The 24,059-nt window shown below is 30.7% G+C and overlaps 3 protein-coding genes across 10 annotated transcripts; 1 reads left to right on the top strand and 2 right to left on the bottom strand.

The window, feature by feature from the left end:
- Nucleotides 1-575: 575 nt before the first annotated feature.
- LOC106661924 (rho GTPase-activating protein 20) lies at nt 576-13,253 on the bottom strand. Of its 5 annotated transcripts, none has more exons than XM_014385684.2 (12): nt 12,930-13,253; nt 10,189-10,320; nt 10,054-10,114; nt 8,048-8,319; nt 7,772-7,973; nt 6,662-6,673; nt 6,302-6,461; nt 6,161-6,238; nt 5,942-6,102; nt 5,157-5,270; nt 4,940-5,084; nt 576-3,016 (listed from the first exon to the last, which is right to left on the bottom strand). In XM_014385684.2, the coding sequence occupies exons 2-12, from the start codon at nt 10,293-10,295 to the stop codon at nt 2,817-2,819; spliced, it is 1,512 nt and encodes a 503-aa protein (XP_014241170.1). In that variant the 5' UTR covers nt 10,296-10,320; nt 12,930-13,253; the 3' UTR covers nt 576-2,816. The 5 variants fall into 5 exon arrangements, 4 of the variants coding, with proteins under 4 accessions (XP_014241170.1, XP_014241171.1, XP_014241172.1 ...); XM_014385685.2 differs by lacking the exon at nt 12,930-13,253 and adding an exon at nt 10,381-10,482; XR_002910001.1 differs by lacking the exon at nt 576-3,016 and adding an exon at nt 5,812-5,857.
- A 2,269-nt stretch (nt 13,254-15,522) lies between these two features.
- LOC106661949 (soma ferritin-like) lies at nt 15,523-16,381 on the top strand. 2 transcript variants are annotated; one of them, XM_014385724.1, is made up of 3 exons: nt 15,523-15,814; nt 15,880-16,101; nt 16,160-16,381. In XM_014385724.1, exons 1-3 carry the CDS (start codon nt 15,575-15,577, stop codon nt 16,367-16,369), a joined length of 672 nt encoding a protein of 223 aa, XP_014241210.1. In that variant the 5' UTR covers nt 15,523-15,574; the 3' UTR covers nt 16,370-16,381. The 2 variants fall into 2 exon arrangements, 1 of the variants encoding a protein (XP_014241210.1); XR_001339799.2 differs by having other exon boundaries at nt 15,546-15,729; nt 15,795-16,101.
- LOC106661948 (zinc finger protein 143-like) lies at nt 16,203-22,504 on the bottom strand. Of its 3 annotated transcripts, none has more exons than XM_014385718.2 (10): nt 22,448-22,504; nt 20,017-20,167; nt 19,819-19,953; nt 19,574-19,753; nt 19,387-19,502; nt 19,123-19,318; nt 17,257-17,465; nt 16,939-17,178; nt 16,813-16,884; nt 16,203-16,736 (listed from the first exon to the last, which is right to left on the bottom strand). In XM_014385718.2, exons 2-10 carry the CDS (start codon nt 20,078-20,080, stop codon nt 16,668-16,670), a joined length of 1,281 nt encoding a protein of 426 aa, XP_014241204.1. In that variant the 5' UTR covers nt 20,081-20,167; nt 22,448-22,504; the 3' UTR covers nt 16,203-16,667. The 3 variants fall into 3 exon arrangements, with proteins under 3 accessions (XP_014241204.1, XP_014241206.1, XP_014241207.1); XM_014385720.2 differs by having other exon boundaries at nt 22,423-22,490; XM_014385721.2 differs by lacking the exon at nt 22,448-22,504 and adding an exon at nt 22,233-22,409.
- Between the last annotated feature and the right edge of the window lie 1,555 nt (nt 22,505-24,059).

The raw sequence follows: 24,059 nt of genomic DNA, 5'->3' as shown, positions 1-24,059 counted from the left end.
CTCTGTTTATCTCTATAATAAACAACATAATATGATTAATAAAATATTTATTATCAATGATTTCTACTTAATTTAAACTTTTTGAAATATTAAAGTGAAATGGATTCTATGCGAACGCTTTTTCAGCAATTTATCATTGATGTTTTCTTTGGGACGGGGGTCTCTATTTATAACTTCCATATTGCCTCTATGACCTATTTAATTAACATTTTATTATTATATTATACTGTTATGTATAGTATTTATAATTTATGTAGCAAGAGAAAAAAACTTCCTGCCATACTGAAGGGCACTCCCCAACCACCAGTTGGGTATCTCGAAAAGGGGTCAAAGCACTTTCAAGCTTATTTTTCTTTTCTTTTTGGATTTTGTATTCTTAATTAAAATTCCATAGACTGCTTTTGAAATCAAAACCACTAGCATGTTAAGTTGGACGTCCTAACAATGTCCTCTTCAACATGTGTGACTTCGTAAAGCACATCTTGCCATCTGTCCTTCTGGGTGTGGTGGATACACAGAATCCTCCTGTTTATACTTCTTTTTCATAGATTGGTTCTTTGATAATAGAATAAAGAAACATTTAGCATCAGTTTATTCTTATTTGTTATTAATTCAAGTAGCAAAGATACACACGTTACAAATTGGAAAACTTTATTTACAATACTGCATGTAAGTATTCAGTTTAATAAAAAAAAAGTCATCTACTAATGAATATTTGACACTTAGTTACAAACTTTGGCCCATTATAAATGCAATTGTGCACAATGTAGATAATGGAATGATTAGTCATCTTTAATAACAATATTTGGCAGTGTATATCCAAAAACACTCAAACAGAGCCATGAAACTAATGTGATTATTACATTAAAAAAATTTACATATCTTTTTTTAAAACTATGCACTAATATTGAGATCATGTAGTCACATAGTTTTACGTTATTTTCAATAATTGATCTGTCTCATCTTGTAAGAAAATAAGGAAAGAGCAAGTTAGCAAATTGTTAAAGCTGCAATATACAATAAAGTTTGCTAATGGACGTTATACAATAAATCAATTGGTAACACATTAAAAAAAAAAATATTCTGAAGTTATTTTGTATAAATAAATAAGTCAGTCTTTGATGCTATGAAATATTTTACACAAGGTAAAAAATAAACGAAAAATAACAGGTTTAAAAAGGTCACAGCCAAGATTATTTTAACCAGAAAATCTTTGACTTGTGGTACGTCAGTAAAAAAATAATTTCAAATGGAACAGCAAAAATAAATAACAAATACATAAATCAAATAATTAAAAACGGCTTTTGTTTTGTTTTTTTCTCAAAAATAATTGTCTATTAATAGGAGTCAGTTTTAATGTTTAAATATTGTTTTCAACACACGCAATTAAAATTATAAAAGCACAATGAACAAAATTTGATTCAAGCATACCATTGCCTTCCCTAATTTAAATGGAATATAAGCCATTTATTAGGTAATAATGACAGAACTTATATTCTTGTCCATTTAAGCTAAGAAAAAAAAAATAAATAAATAAAAAAAATATAATAAACTCTTTGGTATTTGATAGAAGAAATATCAATATATAACATTTAGTAATTATAAATTAAACATTTGTCTTTGTTAACAAATTAATCAAAATGTACAAAAAATATAAAAAATATTGTAAGTCAATACAAAAAAATCTGTTACAAGAGGTATTTACAAAAGGCGAAAATATTAAATAATTATACAATTAACTGCACATATCGCACTGTATAATATTATTACAAAATACGAAATATTAAAATTAATGTTTCATAGCTATAGGCCATAAATATAATAAAATAAAAAAGATAGCCATTCACTCTAACGAATTGGCAAGTTTTATTTTTTACAAAACAATGACTTCGTTAGTTTAACATGTTCTTTAAAATACACACACATGGAAAGATATTGCGAATAATATTCTCATAATGTTGTATTCTCAGGCCCTTTTTAACAACAAAAGTTTGAGCACACAAGTCTTTTTTCGTAGAACAGAATATATCTATGGTGTTCATCTATCAACATTCAAACAAAATTATTCTTTATTAAAACACTAAACTTAAGACATAACATGTTGTGTGTGTACATTGATTAGCAAGTAAATAAATTAAATTTTCAATTAACAAAATTAAATAATGTAACATCCTGACTAGGCAATATTTTTCTGTTTTTAACATGTTCAATACAGGTTTTCGTCATAATGGCAAAACTTTTTCCAGATTTTCTAGATATGTCAAGGTTCAAAAGTGAAGTAGTCACAAACCACATCTTATAATTTTTCTTTTCTTTTCTCAATAAACATTCAACCCTCAATTTACATTGGAGCAAATTTTTGTTTTTAAGACCAAAACATGAGCATTTTTAAGAAGTACATTACATTATATTGTTCCAACTTTAAACATGTTAATGTTCTTCAATATATAGATATTTATTATTTAATTAAATAAATAATTTGAATTTCCGTTCTTCTTTGTCATGTCTTGTAGATTCTTCAAAATTGTGTGTATTGTGTAAATGCTCCTATTTTTAAATATAAGATTTTAATGAATTGTCATTAAGATAAAAGCTTTTTTTACCATTTATCTAGAAGCAACACACTTCAAATTTGTGTTTGTCTCAAATATTAAATGAAGAAGGCAAAAAAATACATAACAAAAATTGAACTATTTTCGTATTCCTGTTTCGTTTGATAAACGGCCATTCATAAGTGATGGGTTGAAGTATGTGCACCGTAGTGAACATGTAAAGCAATTATTTTCACGATAAAGTAAGCCATCTTTGGTATGTATTTATATCCTTGGTTTGTATGTTACACTGATTTGAATAGGCTGAGATCCATCTTGACTGTGTTGAGATTTTGGGATAGACTTGTTGCCATTTTCTTTGTTCCTCCGAGAAGAAGGTCTATTGTGCCTCGACCGGCTTGAATTCCTACGGACACAGGACCTTTTTGACACCGACTCAGCACTCGCACTCAAGCCAGTACCACCTGAGTTAAAAAAATTAATAAAATTAACATTGTACTAATTAGTGTTTTAGTCGTATTAAATAAATATATAATTTGCTATAACATATATATTTTTTTTTTTTCGAAATCAATGAGAACTCAGTTCTAGCAATTTTTTGAATAACATTTACACAGCTCATATCAGATAGTGTGATTCTCATGCATACAACTTTTTTTATGGCCTTAGGTTCTTAGATATTAGCCAGAGCAGAGTATTATATGTGGTAATATCTTATTTAATAATAAAGGCCTGGAAGGATGGTAGGAACTGAATCCACAACCACATCTACAAGCTGAGATTCTACATGCTGGCCACTCGGCATCTGTGGTTACCCTGTGAGTAATCTGTTTTATTGTTGTCAAAATGTTCAACACACAATAGTATTTACAATTAGTATGTAACAAATATTTTTAAAGACGTGTTTTTTATATTTATTTATAGTTGTAATTTATTATTTTTTTTATTATTATTTTTTTAATTTCTGCGTTATTTTTACATTAAATTTTTTGGTTGTTTTGGGAATTTACACCCATCATTAGCATCTTATTGCCCATGCAGCTTGTCAAAGCGAACTAGTCTTATATTTTTTAAAAATAAACTATATATAATCAAAATTTATGATGGGTGTATTCCCGAAAGATTTAAAAAAAAAAAAAAAAAAAAAAAAAAAAAAACTGCCCCGAAGACGATCTCAATAAAGATTGAAACGTTGGAACGATAAAGAAAATGTTTTTCTAAAACCTATGTCACACCAGACCGCATCTCACGATCTCCGAATAATCAAAAAGGAGAATTTTTATTTACTTTAAACCCTCCATACCATCATAGATGCCATGCATCCATACTGCACTACGTAATTCTGTAGAATGGACATAAACAGTAAAAATATTATTAATTAGGCTGTTAGGAAATTTATTTGCTATTTTCTACTACCTTTTTCCCCTTAGAAGTTCTCTTCCCCATATACCCTTGACTGTTTTGGGTATTTTTTTTTTTTTTTTTTTTTTTAATGGCCTTATGATCTGCATATTAGGCAAGGAGACAATTAATTATGCATATGCGTATTGGGGAGGAGGGTATCATGAAAAAAAAGCCAGAGGTGACAGTGGAAATTGAACCCATGACCGCGGGGTCTATGAGCCGAGAGTTTCTCACACTAACCACTCAGCTACCGTGGTCCCGTTTTGGGTACTTTGAACTTGTGGATTGGTAATAATCCATTTTTTAGAACTATATAAATGTACTTTATTTTTTAATAAGGTCTGTTCCTCCTTCAAAACTTCTCTTTTGCATAGGGATTGTGGTGTCATTTTTTAGCTTATATGTTCACTGATATGACCTCTAATTGTATTCTGTGCTCCAGGTTTGGCAGTGAGAGCTAAAAGAGACAGCCTAACCCGAGTTTTCCGTAACTAGTGCATTGTGAAACATCTAATTTAGATTTATTTAGCCTTTATTCAATTCCATAAACATTTAATCATCTCATTTGCTAAGATGGAACTTAAAACAATGAAGTTAGTCTTCTTATAGTTACTCTAAAAAAATTATGCATACAATTTTTGTTTGTGATAGAATAGGATGGAATGCTCCGCTCCTAATACAGCCCGACTGATTTTTTAATTTTATTACTCATTGGAAATTTAAAATATGTAAACAACTTAAAATTTTCTTAATTTTGTCTATTTTAAACCCCTCCTGAACAGACATAACCCTCAATAATGACCCAAACAATTTTTCCTTAAATGTTCATAAGACAGGGGTTTCAAACGGTAAGCTGTTGATGCAAGTTAGAAGCAAAAATAAAAATAAAAATCCAAGAACCGTATGGAGTTTAAAGCATGTCATAGAAAATACGCATACGACTTGCACCATAGGAAAAGAACTAAGAAGGAAAAACAAATTACCAATGTTCCCAGAAGATGTAAAGTTGTTAGATCCTCTGAGAACATGTAAAGTTGGGTCACTATCCATCGATGAGGCCAGTCTATACCCAGGATTCAAAAACCATTCAGATCTTGTTCTCATTCTGGCAGTTTGTCTTTCATGGACCTGGATTCAATATAAATTCTAATCAATTAATTCAATTTGTTAGACACAAGTAAACTTTAGAAACTAATCTACCTGAGGTAGATAGGTGAGACTTTTTGTACTCTCGGCATATCTGTTTACTGCTTTTAACTCCTCAAGGGTCATGTGATGTGCTGAAGCACTGCTTGAGGAAGACCTGCTAGAACCCTAGAACAAGACAACCTCGTAAAAACAATACAATTAAAACATTTCGCTTTTTGAAAACTGTAGCAGAAATGAAAACGTATATATTCAGCTATAGAAGCTGACTCTCAACATCATGAACAAAAAAAAATGTTAAACAGGATTTTATCAACACAAGTGACATTTGCACACAATTTACAGTAATTTTTAAAACCTTTATAAATGCATAAATATATTCATAACAGACACGATTGATTATAAATATCATTGTGCCAATTTGTGAAAATCCTAAGTCATCTATTTGTGATGTTGCAGCCTGTGCAAACTTCCAAAATCGTAATTTGAATCAAATTAGTTACAATTATTCACTTTATCAAATGGTTTACATGTGTTGAAATGAAAACCAGCAATTTCTTTGTTGTTAAACCACTTTCCACCTTTCTTAACCACAAGACAATGGACGTAGATCTGGACAAAACACATTTATGACAAACTATAAACAGTACTGTGCCCCATTTTAAGCAAAACAAAATTTAAGCTGTGATTGAACTCAATACAATCTAACCTTTCTATCAATAAAGACAACAAGTCCAGCGAAGAAAGTTGTTTGCCTGTTTAAAATGTTTAACAATTAAAGTAAAATATAAAAAATCATGTAATTTAAAGTAGAAAAAGAGTAATATTTAATTTCCTACCTTGAATAAACCGTTTTCTTCTAGACTGATAGAAAGCCTGGTACAACTTTCCAATAGATTATTTTCAGGGATAATACCTAAGGAACTGGAAGCACCGTTATCGAGATCTGGTAGGTGGATTAAAGCTGGTGTAGATTGGCTTTCCTCTTGGTGAGACATTGCTAAATTTTAAATAAAAATTACTATGTCTAGAAATAAATCATTGAAAATCATACTCACTTTCTAAGTTGAATTTCAAGCCCCATCTTTCACATTCGTACTGAAGGCAAGTCTTTTCATTTTCTGATGACAGCTGACCTGATCTCACCAAACTCTCATTATTAAATAAATATATATGATGAAATTATAATTCAAACTTACGAGCAAAAATTTCAGGTGGGTAACGGAAACTGAAAATCCAGTCATCTTCCACTTTCAATATTCTCCCTGTTATGCGGGCATAAAATTCATAATTGGGTCTACCAAACAAGTCACAAGCCCCAAAATTATCTATGAGAAGTTTCATTATCCGAGTTGCGACCTAAAATGAAAAATAAAAATTTTTTTTTGGAGAAATTTAATAATTATAAATTTTAATCTAAATAAAATAAGTTCAATACTGCAACAAGTAACTCTTGAACATTCATGCAAATTTAAACTGATCAACCATATCAATCAAATAAAATCATGCAATAAATTGAATTTTCATTCAATTGAGCAACATTTATTGAATCCACTTACATGAACTTCAGCCTATTTGGTTGAGCAAGAACAAACAATAAGCCAATATATACAAGTTGCATATTTACAATAGCAAACAGAAATTTATACAGTGAATCTAACAAATTTATGTACACTATCACTATGAAAGACAGCATAAATTTATTATATTTTAGAATAGATAATCCCAAAAACAGATTATCGTTTATAAATAATTACACTAAATATGTTTGGTGAAGTTTTCTGCTACAAATTTGCTTATTCTTACTGCCCAAATAATTACAATGATAGACAAATTATCAAACATTATTTTGTGATAATATGGAAAATAATAAGGGACACTACATATGCCAAACATAAATATCCATAACAAATCAGGGACAAAAAACATTGAAAAAACAAAAAAGTGAACAAAAAAATAAATCCTTGTTAGCTACTGTATATATTTTGTTTTGTCTATTTTAAAAAACTTCACCATACAGAAAACTAAAACAAACATTTAACATTAAAACACACATAAAAGGTCATAATTAGAATTGGTTTTAAAAAATCCGTATATCTATAAGAAATGGACTTTAAAAGGACAGTTTTATACAAAAATATTTAAATTTTTTTATATCTTCAACAATTCGCAAAAGTAAATACTAGCTTTATGTTGAGTCAAAATGTTGAAAAAATATTTCTATGATGTTTCAAGATTTATCTAGTTAATAAGCAAGAACCCAGGTGATATTTCAATAAAAAGGTTTCTTTCTGAAACAGGAAATATTTTAGGCAATTAAAAATTTATCATTACAAAATCCTTTGTTGTGAAAAATTGTAATTGATAAGAAAAATAAACCAATTACATACCAATGAAAAAAATAATATAAAATAAAATAATTGTAGGCGTTCACTGTCTTGACTAAAATAAACAAATGTTAAATTTTTAAGTATAACTGTGAATTATACAATTAATAAGTTATACATGCAAAGATGTCTAAAACTAAACAACTATGGTATATTATCATTTCCTTCATTCTATTGTATTGAATTTTGGTCAAGATTAATTGTTAAAATAAAAACTTCAATTTAATTAGAAAAAAAAACATATAATAAACCAAAATATAAAAATAAAAATAGGTAACTTACTTTGAACCTAAGGACATCTTCCATTTTGGCTGTTTTCCCATCAGATACACAACTCTGGAAAAAGCTCGGAGCAACAGAAACACCTAAAGCCTCAGAGGTCATCCCCGTATTAAATTTCTCCGCATTACTAGCAATTACTTGAAAAGTACCAAATAAAAGGACTAACAAGCGTTGTGTGTATGAAGGAAGTGATGTTATTAACCTGGAGATCATTTGTATTAAAAAAAAAAAAGAACAATTAGAAAAAATGAAATAGTGAAAATGGTTGAAACATACTTGTGAATTTCATCTCTCTGTTCTTCCATGTTTTCCATTTGAACTATCGTAAATAAATGTTGTTCATTAGCTCTTCCAAATATCCCGCCGGGAATTTTCCTCAAAAATTTTTTCAAAACTGATGCAATAGTATAAACAGAATAGTTGTCCATATTCACAAGTCTTCCAGTTTGTAAGAAATGGACCAGTTTCTTCATGTTACCTTGATGACCTGGGGCTCGGAACACATCCTTTTTAATTGGAGCCTCTTTGTTCAATTTCAGTACCAAAACCTTCAAACAACAATTGAAAATCACTATATAACGAAAAATCACTGTTAACCCAAAATAGTGCTCATTTAGGTGTACAATTCTACAATTCAAACAGCAGTTCAGCAGAATATTTTTACTATTACTAAAAAATGAATGTTTTTATGAATTTCAATAATTTTTGTAAAAAAAAAAAATCTAGACAGTTCACATTGTCCTAATGTCTAGTGTAAAAAAACTAGTTAATGAACTACTCCTCATCTAATTAGGCCCCAAAATGGATAAGAATAGCAGTTTCAAGACAAGTTCAAAAATATGACAAAATACAGCCAGATTAAGAGCTCAAGATAATAGCATAAAAATTTTAATTTTGTTTGAAAATTTGTCACAACCATGTTAGCACGAGCTGTGAACATTTCGTCTAAATTTCTATTAAATAGGAAATTTGAGATATAAAGGTCACTGTAACAGATGGGATTCGAACTATCCTGCCCTGATGCTCTAACCATCGTGACTTTGATTTCTGAGATATTTACTTTTTTTATCTCAACACATAGTTTTTGTGCAAATTTCTTTTTATTACATATTAACTTTTTTAAATATGAAATTTGACATCACAAAGTCAATGTCATGGATAGCATTCGAACCCACGGTCTTCAGAACTGTACCCCGATGCTCTAACTATCTAAGCCACCGTGATTTAGATTTCGATACATCGACCTTTCTATCCCAATACGATTAACTGATAAATAATAACCATTAATTACATCTAAATTTACAATAAGCCTACTGTCCCTTCTCAGTAGAAAAAATTAAATAAAACATAAAGAATAAAAGAAGCAAGTGAAAATCAGATTATTTACAAATTATTGTCACAAAAATGGATGAGTTGATTTTTATTCAGAACAAGTAATTTTTTAATGCATTAAAAAAATTGCAAAATTAGAGAATTTGTATAATTTATTCATACTATATATATTTGTGTAATTTATGAACATACTATAATCATTATCCACATTACAATGCCCAGAATCTTTCTCGGGCAAAAAGTACAACATAAATCACTCCGGTAGAATTTTTTTTTCAATACCAATATTAATGTATATTCAAAATATAATTTATAAATTCAAAAATTTATGAAATGATATACATATTATACTAAAACAAATATTTTTAAAGAAAACTAAGAGTATTAACTAAAGTAGCAAGTACACAATTTAATTGATTGGTCATTTTAATTGTACCAAAATTACTTGAAAATCAAACAGAAAAGGTTTATTTATCATTTCTGATATTTCTGACCACTTTTATCAAGATTAGTAATGAAAGAAAATTAATTTTCTATTAACAATGTACAATTGAATTCTCGGTACATTGTAAGTAGGCACAACTTTATCTTTTATCGCAAGAAATTAGTCATTCTGTAAAGGAAGAAAATAATAAAAAAAAAAGCTTCTTATCAAACAGTTGCATAACAATTTATCAAGTTAAATATACTTAAAAGATTAGAAAAGTTCGATGGAATAAGATATAAAATGACTTAAAACAGAGTGAAAACTAGCAAAATGAACAAACCGGAATGGATTACTAAAGTTTTTGTAGTATTTCGGTTGTCTTAAAAAATTAAGTTTTGTTTTTGCTCTATTTTCTCTTTCCACTTTACTAAATGAAAAAGAAAAATTATTGAAAGAAAGGATTTTTTTTCAAAAATGTATTTGTCAAGAGGATGAGAAAAAATTAATAGGAAAAAAAATTTACCAGTAAAGGTCCAGGAATGTCATTTTTACAGACTTCATCAAGCGGCACACCAAATTTGACCCTATAAAATAAATCATTCAAATTATAATAATTCCATTACCAGTACAATCATTCAATTGTTGATAAATTGTTTACTTTTCAAGCCTTCTTGGATATGGGTGGACGTTGGGTTGTCCACATGATGTGACGACATTGCTAAACGTTGCAGCTCGACGATGCATCCTTTCCGCCCAAGTTGTCATCCTACATTTCTCAAATGTATCCCTTCTGAAAATAAAAAAACACATTTTCATTTCATCACAAAGTTCATTAACTGTTTGAAAATACCTATAATTTTATAGTTTTTATTTTTTTTACGAAAACGGACATTTTCAATAGATTAATTCATTGCGTACAAATGAATGGAATGAACTGGGAAGAACCATACTTAAAAGATAAAAACAACCAGTTAAGATAAGGTGACGGAAAGTAAACAATTAAATATTTTTTCTGGCTTAGCTTATATGACTAGAAGACAAGCATATTGAAAAGGAAATTTTATTTTAACTTTAATTATTGACTTAGAACAAACATCGCAATGTTTTACAAATAATATGAAAGACAACACCCAACATCGGTTAATGTTAATAACATATAATGAAAATATAAGTGAGACAAAAAGAAGTATAATTTCAATCATTATTATTACAACCCTTCATACTGAATGGTAAATGACATCAAGAGTTCAAATTGTAAATTCTCTGGCTGCATTGCTAGCATGTTGAGTGAAAAAAGCCATACAAAAGTTTTTGTTGGAGGATCCATGTTGGAAGTGATCTGCTCAGAAGATGTAGACTGAAGGAGCATTTATTGGATGATAGGGAGGGTGCAGACGCTAATTTCAACCATCTCCTGTCGCGTGTTGAAAAATTAGGTCAGGTGTTGTCTTGTTGAAACTTAAATTTCTTTCTATTCACCAATCTTGGGCTAAACTAGCTAAACTTTGAACATGCTTTGTGGCATATTCAAAAATAAGCACAAACAAAATCGAAAAATGCAAGAATGTCCACGCTCAACAAATTGAATACTGAAACCTGTGTTTCCCCCCCTCCACACAAACACACACTGGTTTAAGCAACTGTGCAGATAAAAATGATCGAATTTTGATCCAATCTAGGTTACCAGAACCAGTCGCGATACCTTTCACGGAAAAAGCTGGCACTCATGTTCTGGTTTATCGGTACATGTAAACCTCTCCAGTAAGCTACAATGTGGCTACGACCTTTGGGCCATTTTTGCCTTGATTCTTTCAAGGATGGAAGACTCACGAGGAACAATTTAAATTTCGCCACATAAGCCTGCTGCCTCCAACAGGAAATCAAAGACAGCGTTTAAATGTGGGGACTGATCACCCAATAATCGGATATGTTGTTTGGGAAGTGGTGTGATGTGTGAAGAGAAGTATCGACAGTAGGATATGCTTAATTGTGGTGTTTGACAGGTGGGGCATATTGGTGTATTTTTATGGTCAAGTAGGTAGCCGTGGGTAAGGCGGGTGTGTCCGATCCTTATTCTGGTTAGGACTGTTTGCTGTTTCCTCAAATTGAGGCTTGCCAATTTTTAACTTATTTTTTGATTTGGAAAAGTTTATTTGTAGTGTGTTGTCTATTCCCCTCCAAATGATGTTTTTGATATGTAGGGAACTGTTGTACAGGGAATTCCACACAAAATTGATTCTTTAGCTAACTGGTCGGCTTTTTCGTTCCTGTGGATGCCAACGTGACTTGGATTCCACATGAAAATAACTTTAACATTTTGAGTGGAGAGTCCTTTTCGTTTGTAAAGGATATCTTGGATGCACGGGTTGTACAAAAAATATTTTTGATTGACATTAAGGTTGTGAGGGGGTAAGAACGGGAGAGTTTTATGAGAGACAGATATAACTGTGATGGCTTTAAGAATGGCGACAAGCTCGGCAAAAAAGTTGGTGACCGGCCTTAACTTGTACAACTGGAGTTTTTTCAACTGACCTAAACCTAGTTCATCTGACATTTGAGTGCTTTTCATCGTTGGCAATAGTGTCTCGTCATCCTCTGTTCACTACAGAAGGACATCCTGAACCTTGCCCCCATTCCTGACTTGTATCCCCATTTTTGAATTTTTTAAACCACCTGTGCAGTCCAGTCATTGAATATTTCTTTATATTCAACTTTTCGGGCCAAAAGAATAGTTTTAGCAGAGTAAATTTTTCTTTAGTATCGTTCTATTGTTAAAATACACTGTCAATTTTAAGGAATTTCAAATGCTGAATTTAAAATGGATTGTTATGTTTGTAAATTGGAGTCTGTTAAAGATTAAAATGGCAATAACAATAATATTGAAAGGCATGGTTAGGAAACAAATTCAATAAACACTTAGAAAAGATAAAAACAATATTACAAGGAGAGAATATTGTTAGTATTCTAAACAAACCACCTGTGTTTGTCATGTAACACAAAACTATAGCCCAAATTCCAATACGTACTTGCTGTGTTTGCCATCAAATGTATCTATACAGTTATACAGACAAAATGAGTTCTTTTCATTCATCAGGAAGTAGAAAATAATCGGACAATCCTTTACATTGCTTGGATTCGTTCAAGCATTGCAAGTGGCACAAATATAACGTTAGTAACGAGAAAAAAAAAAAACATTCAAACACTATATCTGAATCTGACATCATGTAACTTGATATAGCTTAGGATTAATCTTCTGGGTGAAAGTATTATATAAATTTGCTATTATTAAATAAACAAACAAAAAAGAGAAATAAACACAACAAAAAAATTATGTAAAAAAAAGCAAGACATTTAAAAAAAAAAAAGGAGGACTAACAGTTACGCCCTTGGTTTACTTACTTTAAGAAACATCGGAGGATTTGTTTTCAGAAGTCGTTAACCTTATAAATAATCCGTGTTTCATGTCTTAGCCCAATTAATTCGGCCCCGTCCGTTTTGCCGTTGTGTTTAAAGGCGGTGAAATGAAATTAACGGTGAAATCCGTGAGAAACCGGTGGTAATATATAGTTTGTGAAACACTGGTACATCGTTGATACCTCTGACTTATGACAAATTAATCAGTCTCGGACTCCTACAAGTTACAACAGGTCAACAAATTTCTGTTGACTGAGTGAGAGAGGTCAATTCGAGACATCGCTGCCCTTCTCTACCACCTACACTGGGGCCAACACAGTTCAACTGGGCTTGAACTCAATGTCAATTATATCCCGTGCAGGCTATAACGAATAGAATTCCTCCTGAAAAGTCATAAAAGAAAAGTTTACTTCTTTTTCCTTGGTTCTATTTTATTTTTCAATCGAAAATTTGCTAAATAGGTTCCTCCAATATATTGATCAAAAAATACCAAGTGTTACTTTATTCTTTATATAGCAAGAATTTACTTAAAAATGCAGCAAAACAACATTTCTTTAATTCAAACATTGATTTATTATTATTTTAATAAATTAACATGATTTTACAGCAGAACATTATACAGAGCCCCCCTCCGAACAAATCTTGGACTGACAAGTTGCTCCTCTTCTTACCTGATTTAATTAAATAATTAACTTTTCATAACTAAAATTGAATACTTTATGGCAATTTTAGGTCGTTTTATGGTCATAAGTATTTATCATCTTTCTTTCTTTATACAGAAAACTTCAAACACTTCTCAATATTTTTTTCATTATATTAAAATATAACTTAAAAGATTTTTTTAAACTAAATTTCAATGTTTTTTGTGGTTTTGTTAGAATTTCAAGTCGTTTCCTGTACTTGTTATTATACCCTGTAATTGTTTATATCATCTAACTTTCTTTATACAAAAACTACCAAAATTTCTTTCCCTATCTTTTTCATTATATTAAAGTATAATTTCAACGATTTTTTTAAAACTAAATTTCAATGATTTTTTGTGTTTTGTTAAAATTTCAGGTCGTTTCCTGTAGATTGTTTATATCATCTAACTCTTTATACAAAAAGTACCAAAATTTCTTTCTCGCTATCTTTTTCATTATATTAAAGTATAATTTCAAAAAAAAATTTAAACTAAATTTCAATGATTTTTTGTGTTTTGTTAAAATTTCAGGCCGTTTCCTGTAGATTATTTATATCATCCAACTTTCTTTATACAGAAAAATTTCTTTCTACCTATCTTTTCCATTATATTAAACTAAAATATAAAATATTTTTTTAAACTAAATTTCAATGTTTTTGTAGTTTTGTTAGAATTTCAAGGCATTTCCTGCAAATTATTTATATCATCTAACTTTCTTTATTCAGAAAACTTCAACTTTATACAGAAAACTTCTTTCTCCCTTTCTTTTTCTTTACATTAAAATATAATTTAAAACTTTTTTTCAATGTTTTTTTTGCATTTTATTAAAATGTCAGGTTGTTTCCTGCAAATAATTTCTATCATTAGCTTTTTTTTATACAGAAAACTTCAAACACTTCTCCCTATCTTTTTCATTATAATAAAATATAATTTTAAATTTTTTTAAAAACTAAATTTCAATGGTTTTTGTGGTTTTGTTAGAATTTCAAGTCATTTCCTGCAAATTATTTATATAATCTAACTTCATACAGAAAACTTCAAACACCTATCTCTCCCTGTCTCCTTCTCACTGTTCTCTCTCATTATATTCAACACCGTTTGTTCCAAAGTATATTTTATATTAATCCATATATGTGTTTAGTAGTCATAATTGATTGTATTAATTATTTTAATTAATCATACTTTTATCTAAGGACTTGGTTAAGATGAAAAAGTGAGTGTCATGAGCAGGATTCAAACCCAAGACCTTCGGCTCAATGCACTGCTGTTCTAACCATTTGAGCTGTCATGACTTTGCTCTACAATCTTTCTCGTGACCCTAGCTTTTTCATATCAACCAAGACCAAGGTAAAAAGTATAATTAATTAAATTAATACTTTATATTTCTATTACAAAAACAATCTAAAATATTTAATAACTTAAGGATTATTAAATGTTTCTCTTTCTCCCTTTATATATTTCTGTGCCAACTTTTAAAAAGAACATTTTATTAAGGCAATAATTTTATGCCATGCTTTATTTTTATACGAGTTTGTCTTGTTTACCATAGTGTTAAATTGTATTGTACTTATTTGTGTCTTTTATACTTTGTATTTTTTTCATCTAGGTTGTGAAACTTTGTCGGTTGTAAAAGTTTCACCTTTGTAAACCAGTTACATGTTCAAGAATAAATTACTGTTAAGTTTAATATAAATTAATGTAATGTTGACTGTTTAGATTCAATTTTGCTATAAATAAAAAAATGAAATATTTGTATAAATTCGGCAAGTAAACCTTTGCTTTAAAACTGAATACTGTCTGACTTGCATTAAATTTCTAGTTATTGCCTCTTTTAACATGTATAATTGTTTAAATTTATTTTGATAATTATGGTTGTTGTTGGACAATATGATCAAATGGCATATGTACATGTGTGTTTATTTTTTAATAAAATAGTTGTGTTTTTAAAATGCTTTTAAATATATATTTTAATTTATGGAAGTTTAATCCGAATAAATTAAGCCTTCAAAATTTTTCAAAGCAATCACTTCTAATACAAAAGCGGAAACGGTCATCATCAGATTCAAATAAATGCTCGAACGAAGTGAAAGCATCGGCTACAAGGTATAACTTCCACGAGGAATGTGAAAAAGCAATTAACGATCAAATAAACAAAGAATTATCTGCAGGTTACTTATATTTAAACATGGTATGATTGCAAATTATGGGCCCCTTTGACGCTTCAATTAAATTAACAACTTATTGGACATTCAGGCCAGCGTGTTCAGCCATGATACGATTGCTTTGCCAGGTTTCCATGCAATGTTTTCATTTAATGCCAAGGATGAGGTAGAACACGCTATGAAATTAGTACACTATCAGAACCTGCGAGGCGGACGATTGAAACTGTATGCAATTCAACCACCTGAAGAGGAAATATGGAATCCTACATCTGCCGTAACGATTTCACTTAACACTGAAAAAAATGTCTTAGACGTGAGAACTTCGCATTAATTGTTATTTACCTTCCTTGAATAACTAAATTTAATTTCAGAGTTTAATCAAAGTGGCTGAAAAGGGTAATGAACATGGTGATATTAATTTAGAAGACTTTATTACAACCCAATTTCTCCCTGAACAATATGAAGCCCTAAAGTTTTTAGGAAGTTTACTAGCACAAATAAAACGTGTCCAGGATGGAGAGGGTTTATTCATGCTTGACTTGGATCTGTTAAAAACTTACAGAAAAAAGATTAAAAAATAAGCAACAACTAAACCAAAGTTTTTTTTTTTTACATTTGGTAACAAAATATTACTTTTCTAACTGTACATTATCGACTAGATTATACAAATTAAACAAGGCCTCTGCTCTGAGATGAGCCCAACTAAAAAAATAAAACAAACTTTCTATTTTAATATTAATTAAGAAAAAATTATTCCTTCATTTTATTTAATAATCAAAGTAAATTATACTTTGAAGTTCTTTTTTTAAATAAAAGTTATGTGTCTAACTTTATTAGTTTGTGGCTATTTCATATTGCACTAATAGCTAATAAGTTATATTAAAAATCTTCAGTTTCACAGCCATTTTCTGGAACCTCTTCAATTTCAAATTGGCTAGTTATCTCATTCTGAAATCATTTCAAAAATTGAACATTATTAAGCAAAATTAATTTAAATATTACAAGGCATAGCTTATTTACTTACTTCATTATCGATTATATATATGTTACCATCAACATTTTCTATTGCACTATGCTCTTTTCTTAAACTAAGAAGCTAAAAAATAAATTAAATTATAACAATTAAGGATTGTTTTAAATTTAAACTTACGTTTGAAGTTATATTCTTAAAATTTTTGCTTCCATCTTTGCCGACTCTCATTTGCTCTAAAATGACTTCAGTACCATCTTCGGCTGCTATTACACCGTGGATGGTTCTTTTGTGAGTTGTAAGTGTCGAAAGTTGTCTATACGTCTTTAAACAGTATGAACACTGGTAATTTTTCACTTGTGAATGTACTAAATTATGTTTATAAAGTGACGAATATTCGGTAAACCTTTTTTCACAGTTCTAATAATAAAATAAATAAAAAATTACAGTTTAATAGTAGGGAAACAATTATACATATGGGGGGAAAAAAGATTATACCTCTATCGAACAAACATAAGGCTTTTCTCCTGAATGGATCCTCATGTGATTTTTATGATTTGTTGATGAAGCGAAACTTCTATCGCACCCTTTAAAATTACATACATATGGCCTTTCACCTGTATGTGTACGAATGTGAATTTTTCTAATATTTGATGTGGTGAAAGATTTATTACAACCAACAACAGGACACTTGAATGGTCTCTCCCCTATTTTATAAAACAGAAAAATAAAATACATTAATTGTAACATATATATTTATAAAACAAGAATTAAAAATTGTGAGAATAATCAGGGTTAACATAATATTTTTAATTATTAATCCACAGATTCATTAATAACAATTCTAATTTTGTAATGGTGCTAAAATGAAATTTTGCAATCATTTTGGCACATATAAAAAATCACAGTACATACGGTGCTCTCTCGATAATCCAAACTAATCATTGCAGGGAAGTATTCAGATTACTGAAAAATTCCCATTACAAAGAGTTAAAAAATAAATACGTTTGTACAAAAATTATTTGAACACAACACTGCTTGATGCGTATACAAAACTTTAAACGTATTAGAATACTGTCAATTTTTCTTTACAAAAAGAACAAAATCTTTTTTTTTTTTTTTTGTGTAGAGATTAGTGACCGTTAATCGATAGTTATTCACTATGGGCACTCTCAACACGACACACAAGGATGGCACAATTACACAGAAGACAAACACTTTGAGCCCTGAAGATGATCTCAATAAAAGATCGAAACGTTGGCACGATAAAGAAAATGTTTTTCTGAAACCTACATCACACCCGACCGCATCTTTTTTTTTTTCTTTTCTTCATAGCTTCTTCCTTTTTTTCTCTGATTTTTAAACAGAAGGTATACTATACTTAACACACAACAATTAAAACGTGTCATCTTTTAATAGTTAAGGGGGGGGCGTCTGTAGCCGCAATGGTTTAGGTGTTGACACAGCACTCATCACTGTAAGGTAAAGGTCCTGGGTTCAAATCCAGCGGCTCTGCATTAGAACCTGACATACTTACAAATGGGCTTTTTTGTTCACCAACTTTGGCCCCGAGGGTTGATATGACCTCTGCTGTTGTGAACCCACGTTAAATTAAAAGGAAAAAAAAGTAGTGTAGGGAGGTGAGGGATTCACTGATCAAAAGAATATCCTGAAATCCGTATAGTTTAAGCTTGTCTTGGTCCCTCACACTCACTATTTCTCTCTCTTTTTCTCTTAGTCACTCACAAACCCCCTCTCTTTTTCTTTTTCTCTCTCATAGACTCTTCCTCATTCATTCTCTCTCTTGCACCATTTCTTCCAAATAATGTTTCATTTGTTTGCTTTAAAATTTTTAATTCTTGAATTTTTGTACCGTTCGAGATGTCCAAAGTACCAAAGTTCAGATTAGGGTAATGCACACTGAAGACCATAATGTTTGTTTTACAAACTTAACCCTTAAGCCACCGTCAGGCGCCCTCAGTGCGCCATTGGGCGAAACGTGCTTATGGAGAATGACGAGGAGTACTGGAGAGTCCGTCTGTCCAGGTATATTTTCAGTATGCTATTTGGATTGTAGATTTTGGACGTCATAAATTAATAACATTTAAATTATAATAATAAATATTTAATATCACTTAACAAAACAAATCTGATATTTGGACAAAGAATTAAAAAAAAAAAAAAAAAACACATAAACCAAGGTTTTTATGAAAAAAAGGGGAAAAATCGTCAAAGTACATTTTAATCAACAAGACGCGCTGACTCAAGGGTTAAGGATACTAAGTTTAAAACCTCTTTATTTGTTGTAGAATGTCATGATAATTTTTAATTACGATGGTTTCTAATTGTATTTAATTGTATTACCAGTATGAGTTCGTATGTGTTTCTGGAGATCGCCACTCGTCTTAAAGCTTTTCAAACATTCCGGACAGGGGTACGGTTTTTCTCCTGTATGAGTCCTCAAATGCGCTTTACGACTGTAGTCAGTTGCAAAAGCCTTTTCACACCCTTCCATAGAGCATTTGTAAGGGCGGTCTCCTGTATGATTTCTAATATGAACCTAAGAATAAAATACAAAAATAGATTAAAATTAAAATGGATTTTGAGATTTGGTGAGCTTTTATGTACTTTTAAGTGATGGAGAGATTTATAAGAACGTTTACAGCCTGGTTCCGAACATTGATGAGTTCTTTCCTTCTTTGCCGGTGTTTTGGAATCATTCTGAACTACCGTCTGCGTTTTATCTAAATGGATAGGTAATTTATTAATAACTAATCTTTATTCAAAAAAATAAATAAATAAAATAAAAAATAACCTTCTAAGTGTTGTGGGAAATAAGCTAAGGATCCATCTTCTAAAACTATGACTTGAGCAAATGATTCCTCATCAGTTGCATTTACCCTCTCAGTCTGTTCTTCTAAAGTTTCATTATATACATCTTCTTCTCCCCATTCTGTTGATACTCCTTCTATATAGACTTCTTTTGTTTCAGCCTCTGTTAAAAATTAACACACAAAAAAATTATTTTGATGCACAAATATTAACTAAAAAATGTATTACCTTCTTCCAGAGGTATTTTATACCACTGGGATCCATCTTCTAAAGTCACAATCCCATCGCTCAGCTTCAGTAAATCTTCCTGTCTCACTAATTCGACGCTTCTGACCGGAGACACTTCATCGCTTAAATGTATAACTATAGAAAACAAGGTTATTTAAGTAGTAAATAGCTCGTCAAATAGATAAAAGTTCAATTTACAAGTAGCATTATTAAGATCCAATGATACAGGAATCAAACCGCATGTCTGTTCAGTCTCTTCCATTCTCTTGTAACAACTCTGCAAGAGTTTGAAACTTCTAGAAAGGAATTCTCATTCCGTGCTTGTTTCTCTCTTATGGACTTGTACAATCTGTAGACAAATGTCGCTTAATAAATTACAAAAACTTTAACGATGAAATTGAATAAATAATAATTCTGTTATATGTTGTGAACACTCATAAGTTGTTAATACAACAAGGATATATTTTTAATTGTATTTCAGTATGGTGAAAGACCAGCCAGACTAAATGATTCATATGTAGGCATTAAAATACACTTTTAAAAACAGGATTGGCAGGGGCGTCAGTGGCAGGAACAGTATTGGCTCGAAGCTCATCATTTTAAGTTCCACAGTTCGAATGCACGGCCACTGGACGTACTTAAAAATGGGAAGTTTTTTTCAAAAACACCAGCACTGAGAGTGTTCATATACCCTTGCAAAAAAAGTATTCGGGGCTGCAGGATTCGATCAAGGGACCTTCACCTTTCCATCATGAGGGCTGTGATGCAGCAGCTAATGCAAAATAAAACCTGCATTGCTTTTCTCTTTGCATAAATAAAACTGTTCCTTCTTAATAAGAAACATTTTGTCATGAACTTGTAAAATTCTCTCTCAAAAAATAAATAAAATAAAACGTAAACCATTGTTGGACTGTGATGATATGAGGCTATAGCTTAATTGTCTTCAGTCAATCCAATTTTGCTGGTTTTGCCTGTCAGATATTTTTCAGCATTTTGCCATCTTCAGTGGCTGCCTACTAGAGATGATACGGCTACATCAATTTTATAAGTGCCAGTATGGTACCTTCTTGTCAATTTTCATAAAAATAAAAATATTGTATCAATCGGACAGGTAAAAAAAAAAGTGGTGCACTTTGAAATCTTTTCAGTAATGTGTAGAGATTAGTGACCGTTAATCGATAGTTATTCAGATATCGTGAGGTGCGGTCGGGTGTGATGTAGGTTTCAGAAAAACATTTTCTTTATCGTGCCAACGTTTCGTTCTTTTATTGAGCCCTGAAGATGATCTCAATAAAAGATCGAAACGTTGGCACGATAAAGAAAATGTTTTTCTGAAACCTAAGTCACACCCGACCGCAACTCACGATATCTGAATAACCCTTTTCAGTAATATTAACATTTATATTTTTTTTTTTTATAATTCAGGTAGGTTTTTTTTTAAAAGATTTGGTTAGTGTTAAAATAAAAATACCCCTGGAAAAAAATTCAAAAAAAGAATCATTTTCATCAAAGAATTTTCATTAAAAAAAAGAAAAAATCTCTTTTGTTTGCACTTGCATATGATCATAAAACATTGCAAAACAAACTTAAAAATCTATAAAAGGGTGTGTCACCTCTTCTTGCTTATGTTACACACTCATTTTCTCAGCATGTTCATAATTAGCTTGTAACATCTCGAGGAATTTCATCCCAGATCCAAACTTACAGCTGGAATAGTTAAGGTTGGGTTATTACTTCCAAACCAACAACCGAGCTTATCCCAGCTCAAATCAGGAGTACAGGCTGGCTATCTTAGATTGCTAAAATTGACATCGCAAAGGTACCGCATAAAACTGGGGGCGACAGTTGGTCTTTTAGGATTGTTTGGTTTATTTTTGCTTTTTTACTGTAAAAGAAATTGTACTGGTGAAACCGGGCCTACTAATTAAATTTCTTGATTAACTAGGACTCACCAGTGCCCTATAAGCACAGAACGGGGGATAATCTTAAAGGGCACAGTACATTATATACAGTGATGTACATGTAATCTTAAAATACGGTTAGAAAAGAACAGAAATGATAATTTTTAAAAACTGTGGATGTTTGTTGGCCTGTAAATAAAACAACTAAAACTTTTTTTTTTGGTTCCAATTAATTATTATGTAATAAATAATCAATAGTTTTGTTTTAACAGCTGGTGAATTTTCAAATAATATAACGTTGTTGCTTAGAGTATTTTTTTTCCACAAAATATTTGTTGAATTTTCACTAAACGTTACAACTAATTAAATGTTATGGAAAAGAGTTTTAGAGTTAGTACAGTTTAGGATGTTGTTCAAGAAAATGTCAGCGTGTAAAACGTAAATTGTAAAATTTTAAAAATTTTAAGGCCTCGTGAAATTAAGGTGTACGAGATTAATTATTGATCGTTTTACCCGTCAAATTGTTATTTATTCCCTAGAAAAATATACTACAGAAAAGGGTTTACGCACTAATAACCTACATACGGGTACGCAAACATAAAGAAAACAATATTCCGCCAGTATTTTAAATTGTTAAAAGTGATTTTAATTCTACATTGTAAAACTAGTAAAAACGCTAGTAGTTTTAAATTTGAAATTATACTTAGCAGAGAATCTTGGGAAATTACCCATGAACTCGCCCAAGCTGGTTACAAAAACACGGCCAAAAGACAATCCACCAATGCCTATATAATAAAACAAAATTAAATTAAGATCAAACTTTAGATATTATATATGTATAAATAGTTTATTCTTTCATAAAAAACTTAAAAAATCAAAAGGACAATAATTTTTTGTAACATTCAAACAAAAGATTAAAACCACGCTAATTAATTACCTTTAATTTACAAACTAGTATCACTTATAATAAATTTTAGAGATCAAACAACTAGGAACAGCTAATTTCAAATCTCACTACATTTAATTTTTAAATTAATTCATATAAAATCATACGAATAAAACTTGTATATATAAAAAATCACTAAAGCAATATTATTATCGTTCCTGCATCCCCCCTTCTTTAAAATTCTGTTGACGCGAAATTTAACATTTAACACGTTAAATCCATTATATTTAGTGGTCTCTTGATCGAATTACTTCTTTCAATTAATTAATCTTTTTATGTAAGGTTTTGGTTGAAATGAACCGAAGGTCTTGGGTTCGAATCCCGCTCGTGACATTAACTTTTTCATTTCTACCAAAACCTTTCATAAAAAGATTAATTAATTGAAAGAAGTTATTTGGTCAATCGGACCACAAAATATAATAGATTAAAAAATGTATAAATTTTCTAAATTTAAAAAAATATGGGTTCTTTAGTGACCTGTTGTTTCATTGTCACAACACTTTCACACAAAATCATTATGATTTAACACGTTGTTGAACGTCATGTCTTGACAATTTATTTATTTGTTTACTGGTCAAAAACCAATTTCTTGTAGATGTAGATGTAATTTTTCCAGGTTATGGTATACTGCGCCCTTTAAGAGCTATTGTATCCCCCGTTCTCTGCCTAAAGCACATCGGTGAGTCCTATTTCATCAAGAAACTTGGTTAATAGGCCCGGTTTCAGTGGTTGAAGCTCTTCTATGGTCACATTATACATCCCAAAACATTTCCTCCTGTGGGCTAATGTAGCTCCGCAGTTTGTTAGTAAATGTATTGGTGTCTCTTCTGCCTCCTTGCAGAATCTATATGTGCCATCTTGGATTGTTCCAATTTTCTTTAAATGTCCATTTAGTCTGCAGTGTCCTGTTAGGATTCGCAGTCTGTTCCTGCTTCCTTTGACACATTCTGTGATTTCTTTCTTACCAAAATTGGTTAGAAGATTCTTGGATTGTTTACGTCCAATGAGTGAATTCCATTGTTCCTTCATTTTCTTTTTGTCCTTCTGTCTGAGATATTCGTTAATAGTGTGGATTCCTATGCCACAGAAGGGTTCGGGTCCTATCAGCGGTGTGGCAGCCCCTTTCCTTGCAAGGGTGTCCGCTTTCTAATTGCGTTCTACTCCCATGTGTCCTGGGACCCAGCAGAGGCTGACTTTATTCTGCATACCTAATATGTTTAATTTGGTTTTGCAGTTCAGCACCATCCTTGAACTAATGATACTTGAGCTTAGTGCTTTGATGGCTGCTTGGCTATCTGACATGATAGCTATATTCTTGTTTTTGTACCCTTTACTTAGATTGAATTGGATACATCTTTCAATTGCATGAATCTCAGCTTGGAAGATACTGGTGT

This window comes from Cimex lectularius, unplaced genomic scaffold (assembly GCF_000648675.2).
Source record: "Cimex lectularius strain Harlan isolate CLEC.00 unplaced genomic scaffold, Clec_2.1 scaffold34, whole genome shotgun sequence".
NCBI classification, from domain to species: Eukaryota; Metazoa; Arthropoda; class Insecta; order Hemiptera; family Cimicidae; genus Cimex; species Cimex lectularius.
This window is presented reverse-complemented; position numbering and strand designations above follow the sequence as displayed.

Excerpts from the sequence above, each read along its gene's own strand:
- LOC106661924 (XM_014385684.2), bottom strand. The coding sequence starts at position 10,295 with ATGACAACTTGGGCGGAAAGGATGCATCGTCGAGCTGCAACGTTTAGC. Across the intron at positions 10,115-10,188 it reads TATCCAAGAAGGCTTGAAAA|GGTCAAATTTGGTGTGCCGC; the intron begins GTAAACAATTTA and ends TTTATTTTATAG. Across the intron at positions 7,974-8,047 it reads CAGAGAGATGAAATTCACAA|GTTAATAACATCACTTCCTT; the intron begins GTATGTTTCAAC and ends AATGATCTCCAG.
- LOC106661948 (XM_014385718.2), bottom strand. The coding sequence starts at position 20,080 with ATGGAAGAGACTGAACAGACATGCGGTTTGATTCCTGTATCATTGGAT. Across the intron at positions 19,754-19,818 it reads TAAAATACCTCTGGAAGAAG|AGGCTGAAACAAAAGAAGTC; the intron begins GTAATACATTTT and ends AATTTTTAACAG. Across the intron at positions 19,503-19,573 it reads TTTCCCACAACACTTAGAAG|ATAAAACGCAGACGGTAGTT; the intron begins GTTATTTTTTAT and ends CTATCCATTTAG.
- LOC106661949 (XM_014385724.1), top strand. The coding sequence starts at position 15,575 with ATGCTTTTAAATATATATTTTAATTTATGGAAGTTTAATCCGAATAAA. Across the intron at positions 15,815-15,879 it reads GTTACTTATATTTAAACATG|GCCAGCGTGTTCAGCCATGA; the intron begins GTATGATTGCAA and ends TTGGACATTCAG. Across the intron at positions 16,102-16,159 it reads CTGAAAAAAATGTCTTAGAC|AGTTTAATCAAAGTGGCTGA; the intron begins GTGAGAACTTCG and ends ATTTAATTTCAG.